Source organism: Thunnus albacares, chromosome 1 (assembly GCF_914725855.1).
Source record: "Thunnus albacares chromosome 1, fThuAlb1.1, whole genome shotgun sequence".
Lineage (NCBI taxonomy): Eukaryota > Metazoa > Chordata > Actinopteri > Scombriformes > Scombridae > Thunnus > Thunnus albacares.
Window position 1 is genome coordinate 3,929,321 of NC_058106.1, and position 27,828 is coordinate 3,957,148.

Consider the following 27,828-nt stretch of genomic DNA (forward strand, 5'->3'; position numbering starts at 1 on the left):
AATGTGAAAGAGGTCTCTCAAAGTGATGAACCCACAAAGAATTTTCACAGACTCTGCAGTTCCCCTCAGCTCTATAGAGCTTTATATCCTCTTTTAGCTTATTGTTTAGCTTTACTGTTTGGATGGTCTATCTATCAGCAGCAGACCATTGTACACTATCTGCTCAGCGCCACACAACAGACAGACACAGTTAGCAACTAGCTGGTGAAGAAAGCAGAACATTTAGCAGCTAAACAGACAGATATTTCCCTCAGGAGTGGGTGGAGAGTAAAACTGAAGCTAAAAGGAGAGTAAATATTGGACTATTTAGTGCAGCGTCCCCAGTTTGATTCCAGCTAGAGACTTTTGTCACATATCACATGTCCCTCTCTCCCTTTCTTAAGAATAGAGACAGAAAAAATATGGTGAAAGGACAGTTTTACAGTTGTTGGCAGGTGTTTTTTTTTTTTTTACTTTGAAGGGAACTATGCTAACAGTTTCCCCTTGCTTCCAGTCTTTGTGCTAAGCTAGGCTAAACTGGACATCTCTGCACTGGAGACACACAGATCATAATAGGTATCAATAAATTTCAAAACAGTAATAACTTAAAATTCCTCCATCAGTGATATTTAGTGGCGTAACCCTATTTCATGACGAAATCTCTTTATCTGTCTGTCATATCAACAATGCAGCCACTTCAATTCATATTTACACAAGAGAGAGGGAGAGAGAAATGCAGCTCACACTCATTTGTCCATGGTGTGTTGGGGGTGTGTTAGAACTGTGACCGTTTTAAATGTGAAGTCCCCTGTCATTGGCACCCTCCTCCACAACCACCATGACACATCCTGCTGTGATGTTTTGAGTCAAGTGTGTGTGTGTGTGTGTTAGTGTGTGTGTGTGTGTTTGTGTGTTTGCAACCAGATCTGACTCATCATGTCTATGTCTATGTAACCATGTATAGGAAAGTTACAGTCATTGAAGATAATAACCTGACAGCTGGGAGTCAAGCTGGTGCTGTGATAGCCTTTAACAACAACCTGACTGATTCTACTCTATTCTTTTATGATCTCTACTATCTCTATAATCTCTACTATCTCTATAATGCTACTCTACTTTATACTGCTGTACTCTGTTCTAAAGCACACCCTTCTCTGGCTGAGTCTGGCTGCAGGCATGATTGGCAAAAACAAAAAAAGATATCTTAATATAAGTTATAACTCTCAAACCACATAAGAAGGCCCTCTGTAATGCCAGAGCAGCCCATTACTCATCAATAATAGGAGGAGAATAAAAACAGCCCGAGGGTCCTTTTCAGCACTTTGGCCAGGCTGACAAAGAGTCATAATTCTATTGATTCATATATTCCAATAACTCTCAGTAGTAATGACTTCATGAGCTGTTTAAGATTTAGACGGTTTTTGTCCAATTGACCTTCCTGAACTAACTTCAACGATTTCTTCATCTCTAGGCTGTTTAAGGAAGTCTTACCCTTAGTTAGCGCTTCTTTACTAGATATGATCAATCTGTGTTTAGTAACAGGTTATGTACCACAGTCCTTTTAAAGTAGCTGTAATTAAACCTCTTCTTAAGAAAACTACTCTTGATTCATGCATTTTAGCCAACTACAGACCCATATCTAACTTTCCCTTTCTCTCTAAGATCAACCTGACTGGTCAGGTTGAGAGAGAAAGAGGGAGGGGGAGAGAGGAGAGAGAGACACAGAATGGTAGGCAGAGCCTTCAGCTATCAGGCTCCTCTCTTGTGGAACCGACTTCCAGGTTTGGTCCAGGGTGCAGACACCCTCTCTATGTTTAAGAGTAGGCTTAAAACTTTCCTTTTTGATAAATCTTATAGTTAGGACTGACCAAGCTCACCTTGGACCAGCCCCTAGTTATGCTGCTATAGGCCTAGACTGCGGTGGGACTTCCCATGATGCACTGAGCTCCTCTTTCCTCCTCCTCCTCCTCTCCATCTGTACATATTCATGTCCCATCAATGCATGTTACTAACTCGACATCTTCCCCGAAGTTATGTGCGTTCTTGTGTCGTGTCTACTACTATTATTACTAGTCTCATTTCTATTATTATTATTATTGTTGCTGTGCTTCTCTGTGTCTCTGTCTCTCCTCCCTTTTTCTTTCTCAACCCAACTGGTTAAGGCAGATGTTTCTGCTTGATGGATATGCTTGATTTGGCTTTATTTCACTAAAATAAATGGACTTGACTTGACGCTTGGTGGCGTTTACAAGATTTTAGGGTTAAAACTACAGGAACAATTATTTTCATTATTGATTAAATAGTGAACAGTTTGGTAGAGCTTAAGATGATGATAATGATTTAAATTGTTTGTTTCATCCAACTCACAGTCAAAAACACAAAAATATGCCATTTACTAACACATATGGCAAAGAAAAGCATCAAATCCCCAGCAAATATTAGAAAGTTTTGAAAGATTTGTCAATATATCAATTATCAAAATACTCGATTAATTTTCTGCTGATTGACTAATCAATTATTCAACTAATCATTTTAGCTTTAGAAAATATTAGATTAGTATTTGCATTTAATGATTTTTTTTTTTAACCTAGATTTTATTTTGATATTAGCATTGTATACAGTACAGCACAGGTTCAGTATAATTTCACATTTTAACATTTCAATTTATCTTTATCCAGTTTCCAGTTGCTTTCACATTTTTCCTGCTCTTATAAATGCATAAAAAATAAAGAAGTACATGTCAGTTAATTTATCAGGAAATGTATGGTATGTATGTATATTAAGACAGTATAGAATGGACTGAATACTGTAACATCATTGCATTATAAGGGCCATTGCAGGACTCCACCTCTCTATAAATTAGGGCTTATAATTGACTTACATGTGATTGGCTCCATCTCATAAAGTTCTCATAGTTTTTGGATCTATATTACTATACAACCATTTAATTATGATACACTTACTGACAGCCAGTTGTAGGATTTTTAATAACAAGTAGATTTTCCTTCCGTGAAAGCACCAGACATAGAAATCATTTTAAAATGTGTGTGATGCTCAGGGAATTATGTGGCCTCTGTGTTTCTGAACAATGTCCAGCGTCTTGGTTATCTATCTGCACAGACCAGTATTTACCAAATTTATCATTTTTAAAGACCATTTTCAATTTTACTGAAACTACTAAGACCAACTATCACACTGTAATTACTGGTGAGTTCTTTAAAGGGGCACTCCACCAGTTTTACAAATAAAGGTCAAGTTAGACATTAGATTCAAATTAAGAGAAGCAATTAAAAGTGGAATTGCAAATACTTGAGTCTTTCAAAAGATTGAGATGAGAGATTTTAATTTCAAAGTTTTTTTCATTAAACTCCATCTGTAGGGAGTGTGCTGCATTATAAAGCACTAACATGAGGTACAGCTAACATTAAAATGTCCTGTGACCTGACATTTTAAATACTGTATTGATACGTGACCAGAGAGCCACACCTTTAACACAGCACACAGCTGTTTCCCAGTTTCTGCTCCCAGTTTTGCCTCAAGAAAAAACAAACTCCTAATCCAACCAGTTCCACAGACAACAACATCCCAGAGACAGTTTCTGCTGTCTGCTTCACTCAGAGGACATGTTGTGTACAGACTATTGCACAAAGTTACGGAGTGAAGGTACAGATGTAGATTCAGAACATAGCTCCTCTGGAATATGTAAAGATCTGTGTTCATTCTGCTTCTGAGATCAAGGAAGAGTTCAGATGGTTGGACTACTCTCACTTGTCTGTCTGTCCACAGATGATGAGGACCTCTATATCCAACAAGCTGTTGTATTCATCGAGGACGCCATACAGGTGAGTACTTAAATTAGCATGCATGGTATTCTGGGAAGGACTGAACCTCATAGATCTCTTTTTAACAGTCATGCTCATCCTCCTTCATGCATTTACATTACTGTAAGCTGTTTTGGATAAGAATGTCCTCCATATATGTTGTGTCTTGTTTATCATAGCACTAAATTTTAGCCATATGTGAAATGTATGCTTCAGTCCTGCTTTGAGTCAGACCCACCTTCAGCCCAAAGATTTAGAAAAAGTAATGAATTATTTTATTATGTCACACACCTCGACTACTGGAACACCTTGTTCATCTGCCTCAGTAAATCATCTCTGTTAGACTCCAGCTGTTAGCTTACTTAAAAGTGATCTCAATAAGCTCCATGCAGTGAAGTACATATATATAGTTTTGAATTTGGGTGAAAGACAGCACTGGTAGGGGATTGGTACTCAGTATGAGCAGATACCCTGCGTTGAGTTATCAGAGTGTGTAGGGATACAGACCAAAGATTGGTCTGATACAGCCTCCCACAAAATAGAGAATCAAAGTATTAAGCACACTGTATTTTCCTTTGCTTTTCTTTGTTGTTTTGTCACCTTTATTTTTGACTATGTTGTCATCTTCCATTTGTTTTAAAAAGTCCTATATTAATCAAGTTTGCTTGCTTGCTTACAGTATCGGTCCATCAACCACCGGGTGGATGCCAGGTCACTCCGCCTGTATCGATGGTACTACTCAAGGATATGCCAGTGGTTAGTTCACACTTTCTCTCTGTGTTTACTGTCTGCAGGCACACATACACTCGCTGATCAGAGATGACTTGACCAGATGCTTTAAATACTTACTTTAAGATACTTTAGGGCAGCAGCTAACAATTATTTTCAGTATCAATTAAAATGCAGGTTACTTTTTTGATTAATTAAACATTTGATCTGTGAAAGACTAAAAATCAGGGAAAATGCCTGGTGCAATATCCTATGGCCAAGGGTGATGTCATCACATGTCTTGTTTTGTCTGACTAACAGTCCAAGACACAAAGAGAATCAACTTCCTTTAATATAGAGCACTGAAATGAAGCAAAGTTCCGCATTTGAAATCATCAAATGTTGAAAAAATGACATAAACTGTTAATCAGAATCAGAATAGTCCCCAATTTTCTGTTGATCGACTAAACTATTAATTGACAAATTGTTGAAAACTTTATTTTCTAGATTATACAAAAAGTTTTACTTGACTGCATTTTAGTCATTTATAACTTCACACACAGCCTCTAAAAATTAACAAGAACTATAGGTTGTAAATTGCTAACCTAAATGAAATTTGAGGGAAAGCGGATACAACAACAGGAAGTTAGTGATGCAGTCTACCAGGTTGAGTTTTTTCCTCAGAGCCTTTTTCATGTCTCGGTATTTTAGATTTTGCTATTTTATGCGTACAGCTGGAAAACACAGCATGATGTTGGTGCTACAGGAAAGATTTACACATCAGAATGGCTGATATGCATCAAATTCTTTTAAATTACATCTATACAACAAGCTTTTGGCCATTTGTCCATCCGCTCTCCCATCTCTCTCTGTGCAGGGGCTTAGGCCTGACTATTGCGGTGGTGTTGTTGCTGGCCTTCGTGGAGCGCCCGTCCTCCCTGTCCATCTCCTCGGACCCTCGGCATCGCTCTCCGCCCTGGCAGCCTCCCTGTGGCTTCACCGAGAGCATTGAGATGGTCTGCCTCATCATCTTCACTCTCGATCTTGCTGTCAAGGTGAGCTGAGCCAGGATGGAAACATTTTGCTCCCAGGACATTGGCAGCTGTCTGGTTAAACACATACATATGACATTTCCAAAGTGATAATCTGGCTTTGAAGCACCGCCTCACTCCATCGGTTTTATCCTCAGAGCTACTTGATTGGCTGGGAGGAATTCAGGAAGAGCAAATGGCTGATCGGCTACACTGTTGTCATTTCAATCTCCGTCATCGACTGGGTGTTGTCTGTCAGCATGGTCTGTGATGAGGTGAGGCTTTTCCAGCATTTATTGCTCAGGTTGTGGTGGAATCAAATAGCAGAGTTCATTAAAGTGATTGATACAGAAGTGAAACAAAAACTTGTAGCTGACAGAAAAAAACTGCTAGTAAGACATGACATTTGACATTTATTGTAAAAGAATAAGGCAAGTGTTATTCTGACTTTATAGCAACTAATCCCATGAAAAGACCAAAACCAATAATGATTTCATCTAACAACTGTTGTCTTTCCTAGTCACATTGGTATGTGCCTTATGCCTGCTTGCCTACAAAATTAAAAGCACAGTATGTTTGTAGCTGTAGAGAAGTCAGTGGTTCAGCACAACATGAAACAGAATTCAACTAAACTATGTGTCAGTCACTCTGCACTCTAATAAGTAATCTTCTCTTTTCTTAACTGATCAGAAACTGAGAGTTCGGCGACTCATCCGGCCGTTCTTTCTCCTGCAAAACTCCTCCCTGATGAAAAAGACACTCAAGTGCATCAAGAGGACTCTGCCAGAGATTGCCAGGTATGCGACTCCTTTACATGGGCAGGCCTCTCTAAAGCTGGATTTATACATCACTCAAGGGGTTAACAGGAGTTCCACCATTGATACCTACAGTTTTGCACAAACAGCTCGCTGTCTCCAAGAGTCTTTTTTTGCAATATCAACATCAGCAAATGGATCAGACCGCTTGAGGCTGAAAGATACTGTATGAAGTTCAGTGAAAGTATTTGTACATACAGATGTGTGCATCACAAAACATCCCATATTCATCACCCTAACAGATCTTTTTAATTAATTCACTGCATCTCTAGGGAGTTTCTGTCAGTCTCTGCTGAGAATTAAGAGTTGAAGGCTGAATCTTTATCTGCCTTTCCTCCCAAGGCAGTTTCCTTCTCTACCTCTGTCTTATGAGAAGTGAAGGCTGAAGGCTGAATTTGAATTGGATATTTTCTCACAGAAAGCAGAGGAGACAGTATTATATTGTGCACTTAGCCTTAAGACAGTATGACATAGTCTTAAGAAAATAACTTAAGAGTATGAGCTTCAATTTCAGTAGGTTTTGTGATATAGAGCAGCAATGCTGCAGTTATATCCAGTTAACTTCTATGGTCACATCACTGAATCACTGTCATGATGTCACAACATTTACATTATGTCATTCACTGTGACTGAGCAGCAAGCAGAGGGTTTGCAGTGGAAGTGCCTTTAAAACATTACTGAACCTTTCTTTAAGTTCCTTAACGATGTCTTGTCTCTGATCAGTATCTACTGGCATCAGACATTTGGCATCAGAATGTGATATCTCTGTAGCTGCTACAGCCTCAACATGCATTACATTTCTGAGGAGGCATTTGTCAGCTACGGGGTAGCCTACATGCCTTTGCTCCTTAACTACACTGAAGCAGTTAACACACAACTATAAATCCCCCTCACTTTTCAAAATCGGTTTGTAATCCTCCTCACTTTACAGTTTTAGTTCTTGTGTGTTCTTTAGTTGGTGCCAAAATCCAAATGGAAGAAGCTCTGAGTTGACTGAAATGTAAATATGCTCGTTTGAGTAAATATGACGTTTATTACAGATTATTCTCCTAAAAAGGTGCTACAACTAATCATCAATCAAAGATAATTCATTAATAGACAGCGCTCTTTGTACTAAAGATGGAAATAAAATGGCTTGAAGTTATTTATTGAGTTTAAAGGATTTTATTAACCTTTGAAATAATAATTTGAATTTTTGTCAAACTTTTTTTTATATAACATCAAAGCATTGTTTATCATAAAGTATCAGGTCTTTATCAAGAAAATGATAGGTGATTTTACGGTTAATGCTTTATAATGCAGCAGTGGGAATACTGTATGAGGTATGGTATACCACTATTAAAACAACGTATAGACACATACAAAAGTAATCCCTCAATCATCACTTATGACCCACTAGAAGTGTGTGATGGTGTATGTATGTACAGAGACTCTGCTTGTATTCTCTTAGTTTCTTATTATTTTGCTGTGTTCGGGATGTTTCTGGGCATCAACCTTTTGGCAGCGGGTGTGTAGCCCCCCAGCCAATAACAGCACGCAGGTGTGAGGTGGGAACATGCTACCAGATTACATGGTTATCTCTCCGCTCTGCTCTCTGTCTCTGTGTTATGGATGTATAAAGAGCTGCAGGTGTGTATGTCTGCTTGACCGAGGGCGAGGCAGAGCTACACACACACAGAGCAGAGAGGCCACAGCGGACAGGATGAAGCTCTGCATTCACACAAATCTGGCATTGTGGCACCTTCCTGCAGGGTTGTGCAGAGGTGTGGGTGTGTTTATTTGTGTGAAACCACAGTTGGCTCGGTTATCTTGAATTTTATTTCACCTCTGATGAAATAAAAAAGCCACCAAAGACTTCAGGGCACTCTCACTTCTGTCAATGGGTCCCTGCTTCCCTATAATGTGACCACAGACTGATCATGCTATCACCACTTAAAGGTACACTGTGGAGTGTTTGATTCACTAGTAGTGGTATGGAGGGATGGTTTCCAAGTTTTGTTCCACATGAATGAGGACGCACATGCATAAACACACAGAAATGTCATACACAATCCTGCCAAGGATTTCACACCGTTTTACTCATTGACAGCTGGCAGCAGTGACCTGCCAACAAATGTAGCAGTTTGCCAGCAAAGGCAGAGAAGAAGACTGCAAGCTAGCAAACATGGATGTAAACAATACAGGATTGAAAATATTTTAAAGATTAGCATTGAAAATGTTTTATGAGGAATGAAATACATTCAACAGGTTTGTTAGACCACAAGGATACAATGACCTAACAAACCAGTGTTTTGGTGACAAATGGTTTGTTTACAAGAAAACTCCATAGGGTAGCTTTAAACCTGTAATAACTGATGACTGATTTTTTAGGACACTTGGAATAGTGGAAACAAGCTGCTGAACACATTGAAATATTGTCACCTTTTTTATACTACTAACTTGTTAGCATACATGTTAGCTTACCTACTTATACAATCAGCAGACATGGAACAATATTATCATTCATTTGGAGTCATATCTCTAGCCACCTGATAAATGTAAGTCCAACATTCACTCTCCTTTAGCTTTGGTTTGGTCTCCACCAAATATTTGTCTCTTCAGCTGCCAATTTCTCCACTATGTTCACCAGCTAGTCACTAACTGCGTCTGTCTGCTGTTTGCTGCTGGACACACAAAGATCACATCATATGTTATCACTGCACAGTACATGCAATTCATATGCTTCAAATTAATCTGCAGTTTGCACTGCATTACTACACATTATGAACGGAACTTTGAATCAACTTTTACTACACATTATAAACGGAAAATCAAATCAGACAATTTTTAAGGTTGATTACATACTTCAGTTAAGTTTTCACGTGCTGCAAGCACTCCTGTGTTTATGTGTTTGTCAGCTGATTTCTGACAGCTGGACTTGAAGGTCTGTGGTGTGAAATTCTTCCTTTTACTCTTTGGTAACATTTTTGTGAATGAAATAATCAGAACACATAACCTTGCTGTATATGGCAATTTTAGGATTCTTTTGCTATTTATGACATATCACGAGCACATATGCACCTGCTTATGAAAAGCTGACATTCATCAGACTGAAACAAGCAATTTACAACAAGTTTGTGCAGTTCAGAGTTTGTTGAATCTGACTTGGAACACTCGTACCAGCGTTGGGTGAAAACTCTCCTGGTTGAATAATCAGCTCAAAAGATCAACACCTGCGTTAGAAAATATCTTTTATGATAAAAAGTCAAAAGTACAAGTTTGTGAACATGAAAACTGAAGGAGATAAGTCTCAGGGAGAATTTCACTGAGAACCATGCGATCATCAAGCTTTAAGATCTGTTGTGTCCACCTCTAACATGTAAACAGAAGCTGAAGTTTAAACTTTGTTAGAACGGTGATAGAACACACAGCAGTTTCAAACAGAATCTGGGTCAATTTCGGATGAATTCAGTAACTATGGTGCTGTGATTTGATCCCAACTGCAATGACAAAGCAGCTCTGTAGCAACAGCAGCTGAGCCTCATGGGTATTTAGAGCCAAACTGGGAAAAACATGATTTTTCAGAAAGTTGAAAACTGAAATTATTCATATGGAATTCCATAGCATAGACTTATAGTATTCTTACATTATTCAGGAGTGTTTATTTTTAGGAATATTGGGAATTTATAGAGGAAAACATCCAGTACTTCTGGAAGCAGTGGCTCCTTTCTAACTGAATGAAGGTTTTTCTAAATAAATAGATTCACTACCACTCAAGCTTGTGTGTATGTTCTCTTGTCTCTACAGTGTCATCCTGCTGCTGGCGCTTCACCTCTGTCTCTTCACTATGATCGGCATGCTGCTGTTTGCTAAAACAGAGGTGAGTTCCAGTCTTTGTGGTCACGCCCTGTTAATTACACACTACTGTACTGTACTGCTGACACTCGAGCTTGCATGGACATGTGTGTGTTTTTTATGTAGCCATGGTAACGGCATAACTCTTGGTATGGCAGTACCAATTGGTCGGCTGAAGACTTTTAACTCCTGTATCTGCAGTGGGTGTGGTGGTGTTAGGTCAGGTGGTGTCACATCACATGACCTCCTCATAAATGTGGATGTGTGTTCCAAACATTGAGAAATTTATTGAAGACTGTGTGAAGAAATAGAGATCTGTGAGAGAACAGAGATCAGAAATCAAGAGACAAAAGTGGAAATTAAATGAACAAAGAAATAATGTAGATAAAGATAATAAGGTCAATAAAAGACATATGTTATCTGCCTTTGTGAAACACGTATTTAACTAAAGGCTGCAACTAATGACTGTTTCATGATCAATGTATATATTGATATGTTTATGAGTCAAATTGTCTATAAAACATTAAAATTAACGATAAATGCGTGTCAGACATCCCTGGAGGGTAAAGTCATGTCTTTATTCAGTGTACAAAAAAGAAAAGAAAAAAAAAAACAGCAAACGTGAGAAGCCTTTTGATATTGATCACATTTTAGTACTCTGCTAAATCTCTCTCTCTCTCTGTGTTTCTGTTCAGGATCCAAAGAGGAACGAGGAGTGGAGGCTGCATTTCAGAAGCCTTACGAACTCCCTCACCTCTCTGCTGGTGCTGCTCACAACAGCCAACAACCCTGACGGTACGCAGTCAGTCACATGCTATGATGTTATAGAAGTGTACTATTTGAATAGTTTAATCATCTTTTCCACATTTGTTCTGTCTCGTTACAGTGATGATCCCCGCCTACTCCCTAAACAGAGGCTACGCCATATTCTTCGTCACCTTCAGTGTAATCGGTAAGCAGTGACTCTCACTGTCTGTGCGGCAGCTTTCAAATAACTTGAAGTGACGGTAGTTTATTATATTACTTTGAAACCTGTTTTTATCGAACTTGTTTGAGATCATTGTGTTCTGCTTCCTCTCAGGAACCTACTTTCTGATGAACTTACTGACAGCCATCATCTATAACCAGTTCAGAGGATATTTACTGGTGAGTCACGCATTCAGCATAACATCATGCTTATTTATCCAGGGAACATTGACTGAGCAGTTAACATTTACATTCACACCCGCTGCCCGTGCAAGCACAGTCTGGTGGCCAGTGAGCACTGTTGGTGACTGATGTTTTGATTATGTGTGGCAGACAAAGTAGAGACAAATCTGGTGACCGCTGGTATGAAATTGTTCCCAGATGGAAATATGACTATGACGTGTGTTGGAATGGGAAAACCAAGCGTTGGCATATGCAGAGAGATACACCCTACATCAGGTAGTGATGTATTATTTTGTGCTAAGCATAAATTCAGTCGTTGGCAAATCGTTGGCTAGTTTTAACATACTGGAGTCTGATTTGCAGGCCTACAGCTGAGAGACGTTCAGCGCAGTAGATTAGTGGTACTTTACTGTTGCACTTCCATAAATAATAACAATAGCAATAAGTGATATTTTGGCCACTTGGGGGAGGAATCAAACTTCAAACACAACATTGACATATCATCAACTTTTAAGTTGAAATATCAGGTTCTGTAGCAGCTAAATTCTCCACTATAGCATAAAGATGCTCTGGCTATAGCACAAGTTGCCATATTTGGGTGGTTTGACAAACCTGGCAACCTCATATGTTATAACAAGACTCCAGGGAGCTACGCACAGTCACTGCACCCATGGATGTGTAAAGAGAACTGGGCCCCGTTCATTCCTATGAAAGTTGTTCAGTGGTGCGTGAGGCTAAAAAAAGCCACTTCCCGCTGTAAACAAAATACTCGGATGAAAACATACTGCGCACATTCTATGGGCCGCATGCGCTCATGGAGCATGCTCACTAGAGACTGGATGTGATCAAACTGAATGGATCAGATTCTGATAGTGAGTCGAGTCATTTCATGGGGGTTGTGACGCTCAAAAAAATGTATCTGCTGGTTTACAGACGTCTCTTTCACAATGTAAATCTATGGAAAAAAGTCTTTTCGGCCAGTGTGCATCAGGTGACGTTGTAATTACACGGTTTGGCCACCATGTCCAATTTAAGCCCATACTAGAAATTCTGAATAGTGAGCTTTAGAAGTGTTGGTCCCTTTTGCGAAAGCCAGGGTTGCTTTCTCTCTCTCTTTCTTTCTTTCTTATTTTTTCAGTGTATACTTAAAAAAACAATATTTTTACACAAAATATAAGCTATAATTTGCGGTAACATAATACACATTCCATGATTAAATAATAACAGAAATAGTGTAGATGGTCTGCCCGTACTTTTGATTCTTTTTAAGCTTCAGAAGAGCGTGTCAGTGAGCAGAGGAAACAACAAGACAGATTCTACAGATTGCCATTAAATGGACATAAATCCACTGTGATGTTATGTTCAAATATTTGAACTGTTCATGTTTCGGTCCAGATGTCGGTCCAAACATCCATCATCAGGAGGCGACTGGGGATCCGAGCTGCTTTCCAAGTCCTCAGCTGCCAGGGAGCTCAGCAGGCTGCTGAGTAAGACACACACACACACACACACACACACACACACACACACACACACACACACTATAGGCATATTATCTCAACTCTGATCCTTTGAAAACATACATGTGTGTTTAGCGGTAATGTCATCATTTGTATTATTTTGTATCATTAGCCATACGACCCACTGGGGCATCAGATTCCAGAAACACAGTAAATGTCACATATTGAACTCAACAGTTGATAAAAAGTCTCAGTAAACGGTTTGAAAAAATAATTTTAATCACATATATTGTTGGAAAATATTGTCACCCCAAATTATTACAGTGATGTTGATATTTCATAGTGGAGTAATACATTTAATAGATTATTTTACAATAACACTCCTAAATACTCAAGGTTTGTAACCAGTTCTTATCAAAAGATTAAAAAAAATCCCTCCCTCATACTGCAGTACTGTATGTCTACAGCAGAGATGTTGTGGGACACATTTAGACATTGATTATTGAGCAAAAACATAATGTACACCTCATCCTCAATATCAAATGAAAATCATGCTTTCTGAATGTCAAAGGAGATTAAATTTGCCAAATGATGCAGATTGAATTGATGTCTTGGAGTGCAGACTGGTATGTTTAACATCCACATAGCGGGATTTGTATTTTTTAATAGATGGCCTCTACAGCTGTTTTTATGCTGGACAAACACCATGTTGTGTTCATTCATTTGTGTTCATGGATACATCACTGTTATGTTGAAGTTCTACTCCTGTTTACTGCTGACTGACCACTATGAACTGTTGTTACAGTGTTGTCTTAGTTACATAGACCACAATGACTGAAAGTTTTACTTTTTATTTGAAAATGTCGCCATGGAACATTTCAGTAGAAATCAGTTTTTGAAAATGACCTTTGTTTCTCTTTTAACCACAAGTTTTGTTTCAAAGAAGGCACAACTCAGTGATTCATCACAATTGTAATATACTTTATCATCACAGCATTATGGGACATTTCCCCAGACAGACATTCTGAGCAGAGCTGGAGGAAGCATTGAAGAACTGAAAGGGAAATTCTGTAAAAATCAGCTGTAACACAGAAAATCAAAATATAACTCAATAACTAGAAGTCATAAATAGGGAAGTTAACTTGCTACATGTCCTTATTTTATCATTGTTTTTATATTCAACATGTTTTGCATTGATTACATCAGAGAGAGCTTTTTCACTAACTGAGGTGAAAGAATGAGGAAAAGCTTCACCATGTTTTTCCCATTTCTCAGTGCTTTTGAATGACAGTTGTGTTACACGCTTCTTTCCCCATTACCTTCTTACAGTACAACAAGACAAGCTAGCAAAGCTACCAAAAACTAGCCTGGTGACTGTCTGTCACCTTGCAGGTGGTACTGTAGTGGTCCCTCAAGAGTCTCCTCCCAAATCTTGGTCAATAGTGGTCCAGCAGCAAATTTTTATATGAGGAACCCCACATAGTTTAATCCAGCATGAGAGAGTCAGATATTTAAAGGAAGTGAAGTCACAGACACACAGGTGACTTTAATTGCAGCACGTTGTATTGTTTTCTCTGTCAGGGAGCGTTTGCGTGTTGAGACGGTGCTGCAGGTGATGTCCAGGGTCCAGATGAAGAGCTACTACAGAGTGGCCATCACTACGGTCAGAGCTGACACTGTACCACTCTCTGCACATTCACACTACTCACATGCACTGTAGTAACCAGGTTTCCCTTGCTGGATTTCTCCTGGAGAACGCTGATTTCTCTTCCATGTGTACGCATAACCAGGTTTCTGATCAGCTTTTTACAAGTACACATGTGCATAACAATAGACTGCGGACAGAAGGGATCAGTACATGGAGTGATGTGTCCTCGTATATAAAATAATTCAATCAAAAATTAAGTAAAGCTGAAACTGACACAAAGTAGCCTGTAGAGGTCTAAATGAGTGTACAGTAACAGGTTACTACAGTGCATATTAACCTGTGAAACCTTGTTTCTCTGAGTAAACCAGTGTTAACAAACTGACTGACACACTCACTCTGTCTCAATATATGAGATTTTTTTTTACTCTTTATTGTCAACAAATCCAATGAAAAGACTACAAACCAACATAGATCACACTATGAAGAAAGTTCTTGAATTGTTTACATCACAAAAATATTTCAATTTAAAATCGACTCAGATGAGAATGATCATCCTGTGGTTCTTCTTTCTTACTTTTCACTCTTCTTCCTGTGTATCTGTTACCGCCTGGACCGCCAACATGTCAGGAGGTGCGGCAGCATGACACTGTGGGCTACATGGATCGAGAGCAGTTTAGGAAGATATTTGATGAACTGGACAAAGACCGCATCAAAGAGGTAGAGCTGTTCACCTTTCGTTAGAAATGACATTCACTGTCACATCTGTTTTATCAGGTCACTGACTCTGTGTGTGTTTGTGTCTTCCTAGCACCCTCCCTTGCCCCATTACGACTCTCCAGTCCTGCAGAGGCTGCAGGTGATCTTCAGTCACTACTATCTCACTATACTTGGCAACGCGGTGGCACTGGCCAACGTCATGTCCATATGTGTAAGTTACAAACACACACACACACCTATACTCATACAAACACAGAGAAACTGACCAAGCTGGCTATCATATAACATTTATTGTCTTTTCAGACTGTCCTGGTGTTAAATTCTGAAAAGTCCACAACAGAGAGAGACAACTACATCATGGAGGTGAGCTCACTCCTCATGGATTCCAAATATGAAACTCTAATAAGCTGATTGCCATGAAAGTTCCTGATTACATTCAGCTGAGAGGATTAGGGGTTACTGTTGGGCCTTGTAAAAAATTGAGAATGTTCCTTTAAGGGCCTTTCCTCTGGCATCACCCTCAGGACAAAATGTACATTTTTAGCAGCAACAGTGGTACAGTAAGTGTCTAAGAGTGAGTCAGTATGGTGTTTGTGCATGTAATAATCTGCAGTGTTGTTTAAATTGTGAATATGTCAGACTGACTGTGAATCACTCTACCTTTCCTTTGTCCTTCTCAACCATCAGATCATCAACCTGTGCTTCATCCTCTACTACCTGTTTGAAATGAGTGTGAAGATCTTTGCGTTTGGCTGGAGAGGGTACCTCTCCTACAAGAACAACATCTTCGATGGCTTCCTCACCCTCCTGCTACTGGTAACACAGCTCTGCTACACACTCCAATCTATTCTATAACAATCTATTGTTATCTCATTATATTGATATCTGATCATATCTAGCAAAATACACCTGCAGTTCACCCACACTGAGGGCTACACTTACACTACACAAACTGGAAGAAAAAAAGAGCTCAGGTGCAAACATTTCACACTCAAATTCAAGTTCAGTGAACACAAACCACACATCCTTTCCTATATTTAGTGTAATAATGACTTTTATTTTTATATTTCTTGAAGATACCCTATGGGGGCTTCTCTCTAGAGCGCTATGGAGCACTTTTTTATGAGCAGGTCCTATTTTGCTCGTCTCACACACACTCACAAGGATGCACATGCTCATGCACACAGGTGATGTGATACACAGTCCTGCCAGTGGTTTCACACTATCCCACTGATCTGCAGGTGGCTGTAATGAGCCAATAAAGACAGAGAAGAAGAGGAATGCACCTTAGTAAACTCGGGTGTAAACAATGCAGGATGTACAAAAGTTATGTTTGCACTGTTACCCTCCACAGAGTAACTGTTGTTTTCATATTGTCATACTGGATTACATAATGTCATATGATGATCTCCAGTGATTCATCAGGTCTTTGTGCAGCACTGCCTACTCAAAACATGTTCCTGCACTTCCAACTGTTCATTTGCTGTTTAAAAATAATCCAGTATTATATTCATAAATAATTATTTTTCAATTTTTCTTTCTAACAGCTTGTACAGAGCAGCTCTCTGGATATGTTTGTGTGTTGAGTGCTCACTCTATAATTTCTATAAAATATTCTTTTCCCTACACAACTTTCCTTTTGGCTCCTGGAAATCCCATCTGTGATATTCTGATGCTCACTTTTCAGAGGCAGAACATTTTCCATGCGAAACAAATTGATGCAAATCATGTGACATTAGTAAATGAAAACGTGTCTCCACTAGGCTTGGGCGGTATCTATTTTTTCATACCTTCCTGACATTTTATGGAGGTATATGATGGAATTTGTGTAAAAAGAAAAGAAAGAAAATGTAACTGCTGCTGGTGATAGAAGTCATCTTAGCGTGTATGACATTGTCTAGTCTCCAATGCTGTGTGACTAATCTGCAATTAGTCTACTTAGACAAGTCTCGCTGGGATTAAATACTTATGGCCCCTAGAATAATGAATAGATTGGAAATAAGCGCCCTTCTTCCATAGATTCTTGCTGGAGGACCCAATGACACTTGTTGCCGCGGTGGAGACCAACACATCAGTGGGCTGAATGGAGGTGATGTGCGGGTAGTGGTGGCAGACTGGCAGTTGATGATAAAATCATGCGGCTAATAAACTGCGTTTGTAGTTGGCAGACGTCATCTCAAGATAAAGTTATATGTGGCAATATTTTCATGATTCCATACCACTCACAGTCACCATCTTTCTCAGCTCAGCTGCCTGTTCCACCAGTAGAGACTGACCTCTGGTGACACATGCTGTGCACTACAATACATCACCTGGATACAGCATCTCTGTATCAGTTTAACAGAAAGAGGAGCGTTGACAGTGCTGAAAATCATACCTTCAGCATTTCTAAATACCCTGGTATAACGTAATACCTTGATACCACCCAAGCCTAGTCTCCACCTATTGTTTACATGATCATTTCATGCTGTATTTATCACTTATCATTTTCATCCCTGAACCTTTGTTTTTTCCCATCAGGTCCTGCAGATCACTATATATATCACCTACAGGGTTCCTTATTCCCACTGGTAACTTTCTATTTACTTTCATTCATTTTACAGTCAGTGTTTTAATTTTCAGCCCCACTTTGTGTTTCTCATGTGATCATCCCATTTTATTCTGTATTTACTCTTTATCTAACGAGGTCTAACTGAGAATTGCCATTTAGAAACAAGTCCTGGACAAAAAAACAGAGTATATACCCAAAGAAACTTACAAGAGAGAAAAATTATAAAACAATATCAGACGAGAGCAGAGGCAGATAGCAACAGAGTCACTAAAGGTTACAAATATTTTAAACTTTGTCAGAGTGAACAGCTGCAGACTGTTCCCAGAGGCTTTCCCCCCTCTGTCAGAGCATTAGAAACACACAGCAAATACACATCTTTGGAATGAAAGCATTTCAGATTTTAAAGATAAATGAGAGTAAAATGCAAAGACACACAGCAGAGTGTTTAAACAAACTCACTGACTTTTGTGAAGACAAGTCCAAAATATACCTCTTCTCTAGCTGTGCACTTCTCATTTTTTGTTGGGATACAGGAATAAAGACGCTGCTTATGTAACACTCAAAATGCTTCTTAACTGTACACAAAAATATATTTCAAAGCAGCAGGAAAAAAGAGTCTTAAAACCAGTGAGTTTTGTTAAATGACCTGCCAAATATCTCACATTTCACTTCAGTTTGATTTGGACAAAAACAAAACTGTGGTTTATTTCTCAATTATAATCCCCAGTAGTCTCAAATATAAAAATACTGATTACATTACTTTTATGACTGTACAGCTCTGTTAACGTGTGTGTGTGTGTGTGTCACAACAGGGACCCGTCTTCTCATGGTGTAATGTCTCTGTGGGAGATGATTCGCTTGGTCAACATGCTGATTGTCTTCCGCTTCCTGCGCATCATCCCAGACATCAAGGTAAGCAGGATGCTGGAGGATGACGCTCCAGTCAGACTTCAGAGCTTATTTTAATCGTCCAAGCACAGCAACAAATGCGTAGCAGTAGGTGTGCAGGCCGTGTGTGTGTGTGTCTGGTTGATGTTTTTGCAGCAGCACGGAGTGCAACAGGGCTGAGTGAAGTGGAATATATAATAAATACACTCTCAGCCAATCACATCACAGCTCTGCAACATGGAAGTAGTTACACATCTGAAAAGAGAAAATCAAAAGTAAACTGTGAGATAGCCATACATACATCTTTACTGTGATCCCCTGTCAAATATATCAGGATACAGGCAGTTTATGTGCTGTGCTCATGTATGAGCTTACAGGGCTCTGCATGGTATTTACTGTACACATGTCCTTCTGACATTTATTGGGACCATTATGAACTGCCAACAGGGATGAATACAGTAAAACATCACAGATGTAGCCATACCAGTGCACAATGATTTCATCATTACTCACAACAGAAAGCTTCTTTTACAGACGCTGCAGTCTCATCACAGATACACTGGTTTGGTCTTTATGTCCCTTTGTCAAATTCATGCTTCTATCCTGTTGTGCAGCTCATGGCTTTGGTTGCGAGTACACTGCTGGACCTGGTGAAAAACCTCAGAGCCTTTGCAGGGATCCTGGTGGTGAGTGACATCAGCTGACTTTCATCAACCAGCTGATCTGAACTTATAAAATATGATATAAAATAGTAATATTTCTGTCAGTGGAGTCCATCAAAGACAAATGTTATTAATTTGAGCAGAAAATAACAAAATAAAAGAGTATTCATATATTATGAATGCATTTTTAACTGATCAGTGTCAGGTGAAAACCTGTCATCTTTTATTTTGGTGATTTTTATGCTTTCAAATAGGTTGAATGTTTTCTTTTCCAACCATTGGATATTGTTAAAAAAAGAAACACACACACATGTGGACTAACATGGGGAATGGATGTTGTCTCTCTGCAGGTGGTGTATTATGTATTTGCTGTGTTTGGGATCTGGCTGTTTGAAGGAGCCATTAAACCGCCTCCACAGATGAGGTATGAAGTCATGTGCAGTAATAACACATGATAGAGATGTCACAATAGATAAAAGTTCATAACATAAGGTTCATTTCCTCTTGGCATTAACATACTGTGTGTAGAACAGACTTATCTGGGTCACATATCTATCATTCAGAATAGTCCGTAAGCATTACAGCAGATAGATATAAGCAGTCAAACAGCAGCAGTTTGACAAACAGCAGCGTAGTCGGTACAGCTGACAAGACACAGCTAATTAAAATACAATTTTTCACATCAGAATCCGATACTGAACCCACTTAAAGAATCTGAATCCATTCAAATTTAACAAATCAGTTTAAATTCAGCTGGTAACAAACTAAAGTTAAAAAACAACTAAAACTCCAGGATTCAGTTGAGATCTGTAACCAGATTGATTTTGTTGGTTAAAAAGGCAGAAACGCTACAGTTTTCGGTGGCAGCTTAATTAATGTTCACAGTCTGGAGCTACAATCTAAAATGAGATGAGCTGCATAAGATATGAAGAAATGTTGATTAAATAATACTTCTAAATACTGGAAGTACTGTATCAGGACTAATAAAATTAATAATCTTAAATTATTGACTCAGAGAATGTGAGTCCTGAAACCAACATGATATGATCAGCTGATCATGTAAATGGTTGCAATTATACAGCACTTTTATCCAAAGAACTTTACAATATTTGTGCTGCTCATTCACCCATTCACACTCACAGACCAGCAGCTAGCTACCATGAGGTTCAGTATCTTGCCCAAGGAAACCTAGACATGTGTACAGGAGGAGTCTGGGATCAAAGCACCGACCTTCTGATTAGTGGACGACCTCCTCTTCCTCCTGAGCCTCAGTCTCTCATGTCACTAGTGATAACTCATTACTCTGTTGGTCTTGTTGCTCTGCAAAAACTCACTGTCTCAGTGGCAGAGTGGAGTTACAGAGTGATGCCTCTGTCTCTTGCTGAGTACAGACACTGGCTTGCAGGGAGCATATTAACCAGACAACAGCTGATATAATCAGCTGATAGTGACGGCTGTCGTTTTGACTGGTGGAGGTGTTGGTCAGTGTGGGCTACAAATGAGAAGCTGCTGAATATTTTGTACACTGGTCAATAAAAAGAGTTAGTTAAGACAAGTGTATGGAGTCAAAATTGTCTACTAATAAAAACACAAAGAAATGTGGGATTGCAAACCATACGATCATAACTGCAACTTCAAACTAATGTCACCACCTGCGAATGTTACAGTGGAGTTAATGAGTCCTTGGTTTAGTGAGTCTTCCCTGATTGTGTGTGTTTGTGTTTCTATGTGTGTGTCTCAGTGTACTCTCCAATACGACCATGGAGAACATCACCTCTAACTTCAGCGTGGAGTGTGGCACCTATGAACAGCTGGGCTACTGGCCCAACAACTTCGATGACTTTGCTGTAAGTGACAAGAATATACTATATATATTTTTCTTCTACAGCTTTCTTGAATCATCTGTTTTGAAAGACCATTGATTGCATTCAGATGTTACTAAAGAATAACAAAAAGCATTAGTCACATTTTAAGACACTCTCCCTGATATCATTATATTGCCAAGCAACAACCACAAATCTCAAAATGCCCTCCCAGCTCACTGTTGATGTCTTAAAACATTTAGAAAATTTTCAAATACATCTAAGGGCACTTAAGTAGTATTGCTGCCAGTGTAGGAAATTGAAAAGAATAATTTCAATAACTTTTGCCCCAGCTGTTTAAAAGATTGGGGCATTTACAAAACTTTGGGTGCACTTTTAAAAAGTAGTAATTAGTGCATACAGTTGGTGTTTTAATGTAAAATGAGCCCAGATTAAAACGCTTACAGTAATCAGCACCTTGTGTAACCACAACCACCTCAGTAAACACCATCTCATTTGTAATAATTGTCTACATTTTCTAAATAATAAGCACATGAAAAGCAAAAGCGTTCTATGTATTCTATTTTCACTTTATTATTATTATTATTATTATTATTATTATTATTATTATTATCAAGTGGGTTTTATTTTCCATCTTATGTTACATTAATGTTTTTTTAACGTTTGTATGTTCATATTATGTCTTTTTTCACATGAAGCTGTCGGTGCATATAATTTCTTTTGTTGTAAAGCACTTTGAGCGGCATTTCTTGTATGAAAGGTGCTATATAAATCAACTTTACTGTTATTATTATGATTACTATTATTATTATTAAACAAAATCAGGGAGTAGATTTAATTTAATTATGTCACCACTCAGTTTATGTCTAGTTTTGCTGATTTTCATATACATTACATATTTCTCGCCGCTGTGCAGGAAAAAAAGGTTTTGATAGTCTACGGCTCAGATGTATCAAGAGCATGCATACAAAACAATACAGACAAAAAGAAGCAGATTTCTTAACTTTTAATTGCTTTTGTTTGCTCAATTTTAGTGATGTTATTATTTAGTCTCATGTTGGTGTTTTCTATTTCCATAATTTTTTTCACGTGTTAATGTTCTTTTTATTTTGTTCCTTACTGCGATGCACTTTGTCAAGAAATATTTTGGCTGAAATTTGACAATGATGATGATTCCTAACAACCATCAATGATCATTTACAGATACATTTGTAATGAATATATTGTGATTATTGTGATACTAGCCCTAACAACACTGACTGCTGTGCTATACTTGGAATAAACGTGTCAAAAAAATCCTCTCTCTCTCTCACTCAGGCATCCATCATTTTGCTGTATAATGTCATGGTAGTCAACAACTGGCAGGCCTTCATGGACGCGTACAGCAGATACACCACAGAGTAAGAAAGAAAACATTTTAAATACACAGCAGCTATTGATGATGATCATTGAGATGGTGACTATGATGATGATGATGATGATGATGATGATGATGATGTTGATGTTGATGACTGTGTTTGATATTTTCTCAGGTGGGCCAAGATCTACTTTGTGTGTTGGTGGCTCACCTCCTCTGTCATGTGGGTCAACCTGTTCGTGGCGCTCATCTTAGAGGTCAGTTCACTCAGACACGTTGATGTTTACAGTGTTAGAAAAACATACAAAATAATCAGCAACACTTAAAATGATGTTCTAAATCAGTGCGAAAGGTATGTTCACCATCAGGAACATTAATTATGACATTAATGGTTATGGTAGCTTTTCCTTCCCATGCTAACTTTAATATCTTGACTGATATGTGTTTCAAGTTTGAATGTGCCCTTCCCGACATATTACACAGATCTTTGCTTTGATTTTTACAAACTAAAAATTTTATGTATTCCTATTGCTGTGTTGCCATTGGGCTTGATGGAATTGATGCTCTGTTATCTAGGAAGAACCAAGAAACTCAGCTAATAAATAAGATAAATAAGATGTTCAAACATGTTACTACATGTGCTTCTGACTTCCTTTTCTGAGGCTGTGATCAGGGTAAAGTCTTTGTCCCATGAGACTAGCTGGATGAAAAGTCCCATATTGCAAGTGAAAACATCATCATTGAAAACATGGATTTAAAGGACAGGAAACAACTGAAATTAAAGGACAAGGCTGATCATTTTCTATAATTTTTCTTTCAACAAATCCCACTAAAAGAAACCAGGAAAGAGAAAGACAGATATGTCTTATTCCTCTGTGCCATAGAGCTCCATTGTTGTCCAAAAACCATCAAATGTTCCATGTTCCTTCATTACCATGAACACACACACTGTAGTTTATTTTGACTCAATCCCACACACACCGTCCTGCTGCCAGAAATACTCACTAGAGCACCAAATATGAATCCGCAGCTGAAAATAGTCCCCAGTAAATGCAGTGTTTCCTCCAGTTTGAAATAACATTTGCTAAAAAACTACATTGGCCAGCTGTTATAGGAAATTAAAATGTAACTTTATTTATGAGCCATTTTAAAGATTTGTATCTTTAGTGGGAACCAATGGGTTCAGGGTTGAGAGTCACAGACAGGGTAGGGACGTCAGAGGCCTGAGAGGCGGATTAACACATGGTTGGTTTTGGTTTTTTATGTGATTTGTTGACAATAAGAAAAATCTCCAACAACACCAGCCTCATCCGTTAATATTAATCTACGTATTAAATGTAAAATAACAACACTATTATTCTTTGTTTTCTAACAGAACTTCATCTATAAGTGGGACCGCAGTCACAGCTGCTCTGTTACAGATGTGGAGAGGATCAGATATGAAACTTCTGTTCAGCTCATGTTCAAGTAGGTCATCACTGTGCTGTCTGGTTTTAACTCGTAAAGCTCAGAAATCCACCTATAAAACCAGTTATAGTGACTGTTTGTTTATAAAATCATTCCTCTTTGTGTGTGTTCTCTCTCTCTCTCTCTCTCCAGAGAGCAGATCCAGGAGCCAACAGAAGAGGAATTACTTTGTCAGCTACACCGACACCCCCACCTACACCTACACTGGTGACACACATTCACACACTCAGAGCTTCAGCACTTACCTGCAGTAACAAGTCAGACTCTGAGACTCTGTGACTGAAGCTTTATGAGAGTCTACTGTGTGGTAAAAGCACTGACAGGTCAATATCACAGCAATCTGATAGTATTTTATTGTGATTTTGTGTCATTATAAAATGTTCCCGTACTACTAAAACCAATTGGAAGCACATGTTTTTATGATTTGTCATGTTGTTCTTGAGTAAAACCACTGCCAGCTGCACTTTTAGTTGCACAAAGGTTTGTCACTGGTAGAAGCACTGGAGGCAGACGCAATCTCATTGGTTGAGTATAGCACCAGTGGGTGGAGTTAAAGTACTAATTCCACACTACATACCAGTATGAACAGAATGTATTATGTACTATTATAGTAGTATGAAATAAATGAATCAAACTGTGATTACAGAAAGCTCCTGGCTATTTCAAACTTCACATAGAGAAAGCAAATCCAAATTTCCAAATCTTAATGACTGTATTTTTTGTTTGCACCACCATCCACAATTATTAATATAATTATTATATTATGATTAGTGTAGGGAAGAGCCTCCAGAATAGATTTTTTTCCTACCAGATTTAATCATAGAACAAAAACTGCAGATATTTTCTCTGTTACTGGTTAAACCACTAAAAGCAAATATTTGGTTTTAGTGTTGTATAAAAATCTATATACTGTACCGTCTTATCACACGCTGGTATACGGGTTAGCAAAGAATGTGTGAGAGCTGCTGCTGTAAAATGAGAATGACCTGTACGGTGCATGTTCACAATCATTTTGCAGATTTTATCTTTCATTCAATGCAGTTGGCCCAGCACCAAAGCCATAAACAACAATGTGGAAACTCAGAAGTGAAACAGCTACATCAGCTTTTTAAAAACTCAAATCATGCTTCCAGTTAATTCCCCAGCCCCTTCCACACAGAGAACATTGTTGTTAGGCAGGTGACACATTTCCAACTTGTCTGTTTTCACACTTGAAGCAGCTTGGAGGGAAAGTTTGGTCTTAAATATGACAAAATTCTAAGAATAATGTAAGTTTGCTCTTCATTTTAGTAAAAAATGCCAAAAGTGTTAAGACTTAGTTAGAAGTGACCAGCAGGTGGCTGTGTTACAACAAAGAAAAGAGACTGTAGAAGTGTGTGATACAACATCTGTCCTAATGCCTACACCACCTTTACAACATGAAAATGTTCATGACATGATGAAATCTATATGAATGCACTCATGGTGGGATTCTTCCTCATGCCCACATCTATAAAAAGCATCACTGTGATACAGTAGTTCTGTTAGGCCATGAAATACAATCACTTTGAAATACAAAACATTAAAATGACAATTACTGTATTATTATTCTAAATATATAAGCTTTCCAGTTCACTTTGACTGATATTGTCAACAACAGCACATATTGAAGCGTATATAATATCGGACACAATGAATGATGGGTAGCCTTGATATCATGACATGGTGAGCATGAGGCTGTATAATAACTGATGTGATGCAGCTGTTGTCCCTAATTTCGCACACTTAAAGAGCTCTTCAGAAATGAAAAGGCTGAATTTTATGTCTAATGACTAAATAATAATGAATAATAATAAAGTTCAGTTACATTCTTAAAAAGTCTTAAAATAACATCTACTCCTCCTCCCTTATTGAAAAGTCCAGAATCTCTGAATATGGAAAGTTTTCATTTCAAATGTTGAACTGAAGGAGCAATAAGTAAAACATATTTCTGAGTGATCACACAAAGACTTTGATAAAAGTTACTTTTAGCTTCTTCATACAAAGCCTCTTAAGTTTTACTTGATTAACTTTGACTGACATATTGAACAATAACGACACCTTGGAGGAACATTAGCTTCACAGTTTGATCATCTGATCTGGGCTGTTAAACAGTGACATTAGTTATTATTAGTTAAACTTCCTGTATCATAAATATTTCCTCTATTTTAAGCTACCATTTATTAAGCTACATAGAGAAGGGGAACAGCAACAGCCTGTACAGCTTGTTAACAGTAGCCAGCTGTCACAGAGTACCTTAATGATGGATTTGAAAAGCTTTTTGCACTAAATGATTCTTTATCTCTGTGGCTTGTTTGCCGACCATCAGCAGCGATGATCGGAGGTTCAGACCTGCTTCACTGACCCAACCCGCTGTAAAAATAGCCTCTATAGGCCCCTGTCAGTTTCAATCAGACAAAACAGAGGAATAACTGTGCAGTTTAGCTGTTGTCTAAAGGAGGATAAAAAAAGACATTATCTCTTGTTCAGGGAGTTTCAGGGGAATATTTTTTTTAGTATGTTCCAGGAAGCAGGAAACACACTTTTAACTGCACAGAGCGTATTCTGTACCACCACCAAAGTGTCCCTGCACATGGGGGAGGCTTCATTTTTTCATTCTTGTTCTGGTTCTGTAGAAAGTCTCTGTACAACACATAGTCACAGTCATGGAAAGCATGTGCCTTGTCTTTTATCATCAGAAAATGCTCAAAGTGTTTATATGTCACAGTGATAAGAAATACCTGGATCCACACCAAAAAGGAGTCACTTGTTCCTTGTTGGCTGACGGACTCATTTACTTTTACTGACATGTGGAAACAGGTTTTTGAGACATCCTGCTAACTAACAATCAGACAAATGGGACGTAGGACAGAAACTTATTGCTGGAAGTAAATTTAATATTTCATACTGAAGTGTTTTTTTTAACAGACATGTAAATACTGTCTGCATATTTTTATGCTGTTAATGTCACTGCTATAAATCCACATCTCAGTCACCACTACAGTAAAAATTTCCAAAACATTTCAGGAGTGATGTGCGTGTGTGAAAGGGGCTTCAGGTGAATGTATTCTGGGAGTGTTTGTGGTGCTGGTGTGGCTGAAGGCTGCATGCTGGATTACCATCTACAATATGAACACAGTTCTGTCTTTGCACAGTGGTTTCTGCCATCGAGCCAGTGTATTCAGATTTTTTTAACTCAAAGGGTAAAAAGGGATATGCCCACTCCTTTTGACTGACGCCTTGTTTTATTTGAATGTTGTTTTTTTTCTAGAAATGGCAATGATATGCCTTGGTATTTATATAAGTACAACTTCAATGCATTTTATCTGTAAAAATAAGAATTGGGGAAAGAATGTTATAGACAGAAGTTTATTGTAAAGTTGGAATGCAATTTTCTGATATTTCATTTAACTTGAGATACAGTGTGTATTTCAGCTTGAACTATGTAAAATGTTTGTAAAAAGTAGATTTTAAATAAATATTTTGCAAACTTATTTTGTGATTTTATTGAGTTTTTTCTATTTTTTTTTTTTTTATGAAAAGAAGCACCTCACTTGGAAGTTTGACCTTCATTTCAGTTTTAAATTGGCCAGTTAGCTGTAATGTGCTGCCGCTCCCCCTGTCTCACCATATTACCTGTTTCTCCCTCACACACACACACACACACACACACACACACACACACACACAGAGTGTCACAGGTCATACAGAGCAGCAGCACTGTTGTATGATTGTTTGAATTTATTACAACATCCAGTAATACACAATCATTGACTAGAGTGGTGGGTGTCTCCTGGCGGGTGTAGAGGTGTTGCAGGGATGATGTGGATGTCAGGCGGAAAAACGTGGAGAAGAAGTAAAGTTGAATGAGGAGGAAATAAAAAACAAAAGCGCTTTCAC

General features: G+C 38.4%; 1 protein-coding gene across 1 annotated transcript in view; it reads left to right on the forward strand.

Annotated features, from left to right (window-relative positions):
* The window catches only part of tpcn2 (two pore segment channel 2), a 30,882-nt gene extending 3,460 nt beyond the window's left edge, over positions 1-27,422 (forward strand). The window contains exons 2-25 of the mRNA XM_044352801.1: positions 3,766-3,821; positions 4,480-4,556; positions 5,386-5,563; positions 5,698-5,814; positions 6,230-6,336; positions 10,141-10,213; positions 10,884-10,983; positions 11,075-11,140; positions 11,270-11,334; positions 12,733-12,824; positions 14,379-14,460; positions 15,073-15,162; positions 15,254-15,373; positions 15,466-15,525; positions 15,850-15,978; positions 17,683-17,732; positions 18,526-18,625; positions 19,216-19,287; positions 19,614-19,687; positions 21,005-21,110; positions 22,404-22,486; positions 22,619-22,700; positions 23,819-23,910; positions 24,043-27,422. Coding sequence (XP_044208736.1) covers positions 3,766-3,821; positions 4,480-4,556; positions 5,386-5,563; positions 5,698-5,814; positions 6,230-6,336; positions 10,141-10,213; positions 10,884-10,983; positions 11,075-11,140; positions 11,270-11,334; positions 12,733-12,824; positions 14,379-14,460; positions 15,073-15,162; positions 15,254-15,373; positions 15,466-15,525; positions 15,850-15,978; positions 17,683-17,732; positions 18,526-18,625; positions 19,216-19,287; positions 19,614-19,687; positions 21,005-21,110; positions 22,404-22,486; positions 22,619-22,700; positions 23,819-23,910; positions 24,043-24,121 — 2,150 coding nt within the window. The 3' untranslated portion in view covers positions 24,122-27,422. The remainder of the gene's footprint in view (positions 1-3,765; positions 3,822-4,479; positions 4,557-5,385; positions 5,564-5,697; positions 5,815-6,229; positions 6,337-10,140; positions 10,214-10,883; positions 10,984-11,074; positions 11,141-11,269; positions 11,335-12,732; positions 12,825-14,378; positions 14,461-15,072; positions 15,163-15,253; positions 15,374-15,465; positions 15,526-15,849; positions 15,979-17,682; positions 17,733-18,525; positions 18,626-19,215; positions 19,288-19,613; positions 19,688-21,004; positions 21,111-22,403; positions 22,487-22,618; positions 22,701-23,818; positions 23,911-24,042) is intronic.
* Positions 27,423-27,828: the final 406 nt, after the last annotated feature.